General features: G+C 43.5%; 1 protein-coding gene across 1 annotated transcript in view; it reads right to left on the bottom strand.

The window, feature by feature from the left end:
• Positions 1–5,984: 5,984 nt before the first annotated feature.
• Positions 5,985–8,590, bottom strand: part of ITK (IL2 inducible T cell kinase) — a 63,658-nt gene continuing 61,052 nt past the window's right edge. The window contains exon 17 of the mRNA XM_081826239.1: positions 5,985–8,468. Within this exon, the coding sequence (XP_081682365.1) occupies positions 8,397–8,468 (72 nt within the window). The 3' untranslated portion in view covers positions 5,985–8,396. The remainder of the gene's footprint in view (positions 8,469–8,590) is intronic.

Below are 8,590 nucleotides of genomic sequence, written 5' to 3'. Positions count from 1 at the left end.
CTTGCCTGCATACATCATTCGAGCATAAAATCAAAGAGAGAAGGGATGTGTCTTCCTTGCTTCTCTTCACCTTCTCAGAGACCAGAACTTAACAGGAGTTCAGTAAGTATGAGTTGAATGAATAATCAAAAGTGAAATCTGAGCTTACATGTTTCCAGTGAAATGTGCAGCCATCTGTCTACGGCCTTCAGATATGCTTCATGTCCATCCCCCAGCTGCACCATCAGCAATGAGGGGATCGAAGCTATCGGGAGAAAATTGCTTTGCCACTTGCTAAGCTGCGGCCCACACACTGTGGTTCCATGTGTGGCAACATTGCCTTGTTTTTAGAAAAGTCTCAGATCACTTAGGACATCTAGGTCTCCATTTAAAATTCACAGATCCTGCTTCATAGGAACCAATAGTGGAGTATCTGAAATGGGTGTAAGAATTGGTTCTGGAGAGAGAAAACATAAATACTAATATTAACAATAATGGCTAAAATATTTTAGAATCAATAATAATTTTTTTTAAAGTAGGCTCCACGCCCAGCGTGGAGCCCCACATGGGGCTTGAACTCACAGCCCTGAGATCAAGACCTGAGCTGAAATCAAGAGTCAGGCACTTAACTGACTGAGTCTCCCAGGTGCCCCTAATAAATTTTTTTAAAGATTTTATTTATTTATTTATTTGAGAGAGAGAGAGAGAGAGATGCAGGGAGCCCAAGCGTGGGGAGGGGCAGAAGGAGAGAGAAAATCCCAAGGAGACTGAGCGAGGGAGGAGCTGAACTGGGGGCTCCATCTCACAACCCTGAGATCATGACTTGAGCCGAAATCAAGAGTTGGAGGCTCAACCAACTGAGCCGCCCAGGTGCCCCTCAATGATAAATTTTTAAAAAGAAAGAAGGGAAAGGGTGTGAGATGGAGAGAAAGTGTAAATAATACACAAGAAGTTTCTAAATGCAATGGGCTTGCTACATACAGTAGGCTCACACACTTGGTGCATGTAGTTTGCAGGAAAAGAGAAACTTGATGGTCAGTTATGCAATTTATGTTGTCCATTAGATAAAACCTGAGCACTTGCTCAAAATTGCCTCATTTTACAGATGAAAGAACTGGGGCCCAGAAAGGGGAAGGATTGCTCAAGGCTGGCTGGACCCAGACCCAGGTCTTTCCATAGGAAACTGGGTTGCTTATTTCCTTCTTTGAATCTGGGATAATTTGTTAAAGCACATGTTTTAAACTAACATTTATTAAATGTTTATTTGGGGCCAGCCTCTATGCTAAGTACTATACATGGATTGGCTCATTTTATCCTCATGAAATCCTAAGAAGTAGCCCTGTTATTTTGTAAATGAAATATTGATAACTGGTGTGCTGCTGAAAGATTGCAGCTCCATCCTGGGCCATTTGGAAATGCATGTCCCGCCTTCATGCTGTCTTTCTCTCACTTTGCTCATTTCTCACAACTTCTACGGACCTGGTCTCCCTTGAAGGTCAGATCTTTTACACATAACTTCACAGCAAAGAACATTTCATCTTTATTTAAACAAATTCTATACACAATAATTTTAGATAAGAACTGTTAAGGAGGGTAGAGCATATTCGGAACAGGATTTGGAACGCAGCAATGTAGCTGAGGCACAATGGGCCCTGAGCTACCCTACTGGCAGAGGCTAGCAGAGGTGGCCCCAGAGTCAGCCCCACAGAATGGTTGGGGAGCGTGGATTTTGGGGACAGACAGGTCTGGCTTCAAGCCCCCATTCTGTCACTCACTAATTATGGGACCATGAAGTGTTTCCCTAATTTACTGAGCCCTGTTCTCATCTGTAAAATTGAAATGATCATAATCGTACCTATCCCTTGGGTTCTTAGAAGATTAAATGAAATAATAAACATAACACGCTAAGCAGAGTCATCATAAGCGCTCAAAAACGGAAGCTTTTATTGTCATTATTATTATTAACATAGTTGGAATTTTGGTGTGATCCCTAGGAAGGATGCAGGACCTGGATGGAGATTTGAGTTCTAACGTCACCTTTGTTACGTAGCTCTACAACTTCACACATGCTCTCTATCACTTCCCTTTTCTGTCTGGTGAGACCCATGTGCTCCCGCTCTCATCCCAAAGTTGCTGAGAGACCAAACATCATCTTAGATGGGAAAGTGCTTTGAGATATACAGAAAGGAAAAACAAATGAATGTTTCTATAGTTTACTCACCTTATAGGCACTTGTACTCAAAATCAGTCTGAGAAAATGGAAAGGGACCAGAAACTCCTTCATAGCTATAGATGGGTGTAGATGGGTGTGGGTAGAAGTGAACCTGGATGGTGAGAAATCACAGTCCCCTCAGCTCCTTCAACTGAGTGTCCTGTGACCATGCTAGCTAGCACCTATTGCCTTTGTCCTCAAGGTTCCCAGTCCTAGTTGAAAAATAATGCAAGGGAAGAAAGTGGAATAAGATGTATTTTGTTGTTGTTGTTTCATTCTGATTTCTCTGTGTGAAATATCCTTCTAGACCCACTCTTCCTTGGGAGCTCCTATTTACCCTTCAGGACAGCTCAAACATCACTTCCTCTGTGAAGCCCTCCTTGATCCCTTGGGTATTTTCACTCTCTATGCGCTCATATATTGTGACCACTGCTCCATCCCGTAACCCTTTGCAATCACAAGTGATTCTCATTATTTGGTATTTATGTTTTATAAAGTTGCCATGGACACTGAATGAGTGAATACTGAACCATTGCTCCTAGGGGAAGTATAGGGTTAGGTCCTGTGAGCCAATGGTCACAACATTTTCATCAACTGATCTATATATAACCTTGTTTTACCCACATTTATGTTTAAAAAAACACTTTATTTAATATACCTATGGATTCATTAACATTAAACTCACAGTTAACAGCATTATAACTCATGTCTGAACAAAACTTATCTAACACACATTTTCTTTAAAAGAGATGTCACACCTTCTTGCTCTTAGGAACACTACACGGCACTTCAGCTCTGTGCTTAAGGACCATTTTAAATAGCAAAATGACCAACAGAAAGTACCCAAGTGCAAAACGTGGCACTAAATAGACCTCTAAAAGGATACTTGTTTACAGAATGAGAGCTGAAATGAGAAGGCAGAGCACCACCTTGCTGCACCTCAGCTGGGGCTGTGTGGGTAGGGCAACTCAGAGTTTTCACCGCACCAGCCTGGGCATGCCATCGATGACTGGGAAAGGATTGATTTGGGAGTTACCAATAAATTTCAACCAGTAGGCAAATCTGCACGTATAGAAGCTGTAAATAATGAGCATTAACTGTATTTGTTTATGTGTTGGACTTTTTTTAGTAGCATGAGGGCTTCTTATGGGAAGGCTGGTGTCTATGCTAGATATCTTCACTTTCTCCAAACCCACTCCACTCTTTGCGCCCTACTCTGTCCCCCGGGGACTTACCTTTGTGGACTGCCCTGCTACAGGTTCCTCATCCTCTGGCTTCCAGTTGGGTTTGGCCAACAAGAGTCCTCAGCAGTTGATGGGATAAGGGAAGAGAGTGGGGTCAATGGCTTCCTCTTTGTGATGTTGCCTTGGGCTTCCTTACTAAAGGTCCTCTCCTTTCAAGGCAACCTTCTCGGAGTGACTGTCTGCTTTCACATTCAAATGAGCACTCCCCCCTCCTGTCTCTTCAGGCCTCCAGGTGGTAACTGCTCCTTGGCTGTTACTTTCCTCTGTACTACTTTCTGTGGCTCTCCTAAACCTGACCCACACTCTTTTAAATAATCCTTTCCCTTTCGTAAATAAGTCCTCCTTGAATTATCTTAATTTGAGTGTGAAGTGTTTGGTCTCTAACTGATAAGATATCTTCTTCATCCTATACACCCCACACAGCGCCAGGAAATGTCAGGTGAATCGGTAACTACTATTTATGAAGTAAAGAAATGATCTCTAAAACTCCTTCTAACAGTTACTGTGTGATTCTGTGATCCCACAAGCCAACTTGGAGACAGTCTCAAAGTCATTGAAGACACACGCAGACACACACAAATACACACTGCCCAAGTCTTGCTGAATGGATTATGTTCCATCTCTTCCTCAAGGTGGTGGACTTGTGTGTTGGAAGATTCCAGGGCGAGTAGGTAGGGTCTGCAAGATAAATGCTCTGAGGAGCAGAGCTGCTCATCCAACTGCTTTAGGAGTTTCATATCCGGGTCATTTCCCAGTGGGAGTCGAGCCCAAAGGCGAGTCCCACAAAGGACTGTGCAGAAGCCACGGGCGTTCTCACTTGTGCCTAATGGTCCTCTGGTGCATGAACTGGCTCCTGCCATGGATGCGGGCCTGTGGTGAACTAAAAGGTACGCCAAATACAAGCACACCCCAAATACAAGCCTGCCTTTATTCCACTGGGATTTTAAGAGGAAGGGGGACAGCTATTCATCGCTGTCCAACTGTGACTCAAGAACTCCCAATTACAATTTCTACATGGCACCCACACAGCAGATGACAGTGAATGAGTATGAACAATAATCTGGTACTCGGAACAAGGCAAAAAATCATCTTCACATTGGCTTCTGTTCCATCAGTGTTCCTGTCTCAAATCCACTCACTATGCTGCTGCACGATGCATTTTTTTTTTAAAAGATTTTATGTATTTATTTGACAGAGAGAGACACAGCGAGAGAGAGAACACAAGCAGGGGGAGTGGGAGAGGGAGGAGCAGGCTTCCCGCTGAGCAGGAAGCCTGATGCGGGGCTCAATCCTAGGACCCTGGGATCATGACCTGAGCTGAAGGCAGACGCCTAACCAACTGAGCCACCCAGGCACCCCAGGATGTATTTTTAAACACAGATTTGACCTCTCCTTGCTTGATAACATCTTTTCTATCTATAGGTAGAGTTCCCACATTTCTTGTCTTTTAAAATATGCTCCTTGGGGTGCCTGGTTGGCTCAGTCGTTAAGCATCTGCCTTCCACTCAGGTCATGATCCCAGGATCCTGGGATGGAGCCCCACATCGGGCTCCATGCTCAGCGGGAAGCCTGCTTCTCCTTCTCCCTCTGCCCCTGCTTGTGTTCCCTCTCTCGCTGTCTCTCTCTCTGTCAAATAAATAAAATCATTACAAAAAAATAAATAAATAAAATATGCTCCTTATCTAGGTTTACAACTTCTGTTTTCAATTTGCCTAACCCCTTCTATTATCCTTACCCTTGCCAACACCTCACACCCACCCCTACAACTTACACTTCAGGGAGGATAAACTGATAATAGCTTCCCCATACATTCTATTTCCTCTATCCCTCTACCTGGAAAGTATTTCTCTTATTTCTGCCCACTTACTTCCTAAAAACAAAACAAAAAACCCATAATTCATCTTCAAAACAGAGTCGGACATTATATCCTCTATGACGGTACTTCTCAAACTTTAATGTGCTGATGATCACCTGTGGATCTTGCGAAAATGCAGATTCCCATTCAGTGAATCTCAGGATGAAGTCAGAGAATTCAGATTTCTCATAAGCTGGTCATATTGCTGTTGATGGTCCGGGGACCATACTTTGAGTAGCAAGGTTCTAGAAAGTTTTTCCTGATGTCCCCCTTCCCCTGAGAGATTCCATCACTTTTCTGAGCTCTTCTCCTCTTTGACTACATTTCTGTTCTTGCTCTAATTGCCAGATTATAATTTTACTTGTTTATATGTCTGCTTTTTTTTTATGACTTACCTAGAGTTTCTAAAAAGTAAAGACTGCTTTTTTCATCTTTGTTTCCATAGCTCTCAGCAGAGTGTATCATAGGAACACAGGAAGCATTTGATATTTACTTGTTGAACAAATGTTGAATGATATATAGTCTTTACTTGTTTGTGGAACATGAAGCCATGTAATCATTTTTATTTAAGGAAAATTTTTGGTTGTTTGACATTTGGGCAAATATGGAACCCAGGTCATATATACTGTATTTATTAAAACATACAGCTTTATTTGCTAAATCCGTCCTTTAACTATGTGCGCTTTATAAATGGTTAGAGATATTTGTAACATTTTTATTGTGAATACTAGCAATTACTGTACAGTAATAAATATTCAATACATCCAAATATAAATAGTTCTCAAAAGGTACAAAATGCAAAATCTATAAAATGCACCTAGAACCAAAACTTTGCATAAGGGAATTCCCTGTGAACACATGGTACCATTTTCAAAATGTGAGAGGGGTAGAAAAAAACAGGCAGGAAGCTCATTTTTTAGGATAGGACACTGGGGAGTTAACATGTTCAGTTAAGGCCCAGGGAATCTGAGCTTGAACACAATAACACCATGCAAGGGGCAATTTTTGAAACCAGACCACAGAAATCAGTCAATTTTGATGTTTTCCTTCAGGCTGGATGTTCCAGAAATCATCTCTAATTAAGGGTTCCACAAGAGAATGTACAAAATGCCAGAAAGTAAATAGGGATGCTTTTGGATATGTTGAGTAAGATCATCTTCTGAATGATAGAGTTTTATCTTAAGGCAACCAGTTTCACAATAATTATAGTTACAAGTTATGCATCTGAATCTCCAGCTGGTCAAAATATCACAAGATTTAGAAAGAGTTAATTGTAACACCATCCAATAATCTCTCTAAAAGTTTTATCTGAACACTGTAGGAAAATGAAATCTCTCTTACATCAGGGAATACCCTTCTCCACAAAGTGCCCAAGAATACTGCAGCTGGCTCAAAGTTGAAATGATAATTAAAGGAAGCATTTATACACCTGCAGGCGGATCTTTCAAAACTGCTTTGAAGCTCACCTATAAATGGCATCATGCAACATGACTGTGGAGGGGTGGGTGAATCAGAAGGGTAATTAACCGAGTAACTCCAAAGTCATTAACTCTAACAAAGGTGAGAAGACAGAAGAGAAAAAGAAGATCCTATTCCAAGTTGGAGGGCTACATGGCCAACCACAGTGGCCGATGCGGAAGAAACATCACTTGGTGGTTGACTTCTTTATTGGCTTTCTATGTCTTTCCCTCAGCTGTATTTATCTCCTCTGCAACCCCTTTCATCCTCAGTAGAAAGAAGTGTTGAATAGGAATAAAGAAACGGCATTGACAGCAGACAGACGTGGGTTCTACATTTCCTAGCTCTGTCACTTTGGCAAGCTGTCTTGGCTTTTTAAAGCCTCAGTTCCATCATCTGTAAAATGGGAATAAGAATACATTCTCACGGGGGTGGTGTGAACTCAGGATGAAACGAAACTCTGCACATAAGGCCTGCTGCTCAGTACATACTCACTTTGCATATTTCAGCGCTCCATCAACAGTAGGCTGCCTTGTGCATCTTGGAAGCACCCCATTCAGTGCTTGACTCACTTTCCATCCAGATGGTTTGAGTGAGAACAGATCCCTCGCTCCTCTCCTAGACTTTGAGGAGACTTGAAGCCTCAGCCTTCACGTTGCAAATCTCTAGGGCCTAAACCAGTTTCCAGGTCTCTGCAGGCCACACTGCCCAACACAATGCTGCCCTCTGCTGGTGAGGGTGGAAGAGTGCAGAGAGGGGACTAATCCCAGACGCCAGAAAAACTGATGGTGGGTGGAGTCCTCCGCCGGAGTCGGTGTCCAGAAGCAATCATCTTCTCCCCGGATGCCCGCGGAAGCAATCTGTGCGGAAGGGGAGGCACAGTCACCTGCCCGGCTTGGTACTGAAGGTGGGCCTTGGAGTGGTAACAACCTAAGGCCTTTCTCTGTACTAGTTGGCTCCCCACCATCTGATGCCCTCTTTCTGTCCAGACGCTAGATCCAACCATGGGATCATAATTGTTCACCCCAGTCCGTCACGTCCCTTCAAGGAGGGAGGTGGCAGTGTGCTCGATGAATAAAACCTCCTAAAGCTGCTTCTCAGCCTATCTGGCCTCAGCTATGAGCGGCTGTCCCATCATCCTCTACGGTAGGAAGCTGCGGCTAACAGAATCCCAGCGGCTGCTTCCTGTTTCTGACCTTAATTAACTCACCAGTTCTTGAAAAAGAGTCCCGCTGCTCATTCCTCTTGCCCCACATCCTAGGATTCTGTGTTGCCGGGTCAAGTGAAAATCCCTCGACCCTACACTTTAGATCCATGTTTGAAATAATGATAAAAATAATAATCCACAGCCCTACCATGTCTCTCCTTTTCTCTAAGAAGTGCAAGAAATGGTGCCTGAAAGCTGTCAGGTTGAGGTTTGCGGGCCGCACAAGATAAGAGGCAGCTGCTCGGACCTCTGTCCCAGGTCAGGGGCTGAGCTGCCCACCTCTGTCAGGGTGCTGCCTCTGTGGTGGCTCAGGGACTGGCACCACAGGGCCAGCTGCCTCTGGGGAATTCTGGGCTGGTGGCAGCTTTTAATGCTCTATGAAGGGAGGATTTGCTTCCCCCTTTGAGGATCTGCAGCCCGTGGCCTGGTGCTGAGTCTCTGCTAAAGTCCCGATTCTGCAATTTCAGCCAGTTGACTCAAGAGTCTGCAGAAAGGTGGCCGGTCTTCTGGTTTCTAGAGAGGGAAGAAAAGGACTCTGTGAGTTCCTTGTACTTATGTGTCATAGTTAATTCCAAAGCCACCCAGAATTCAATAGCCCTCTGCTGATTTTTAAATATGCTTCCATATGTATTGTT

The sequence above is a fragment of the Leptonychotes weddellii genome, chromosome 7, assembly GCF_054177405.1.
Source record: "Leptonychotes weddellii isolate Sample4059 chromosome 7, ASM5417740v2, whole genome shotgun sequence".
Classification (NCBI taxonomy): Eukaryota; Metazoa; Chordata; class Mammalia; order Carnivora; family Phocidae; genus Leptonychotes; species Leptonychotes weddellii.
This window is presented reverse-complemented; position numbering and strand designations above follow the sequence as displayed.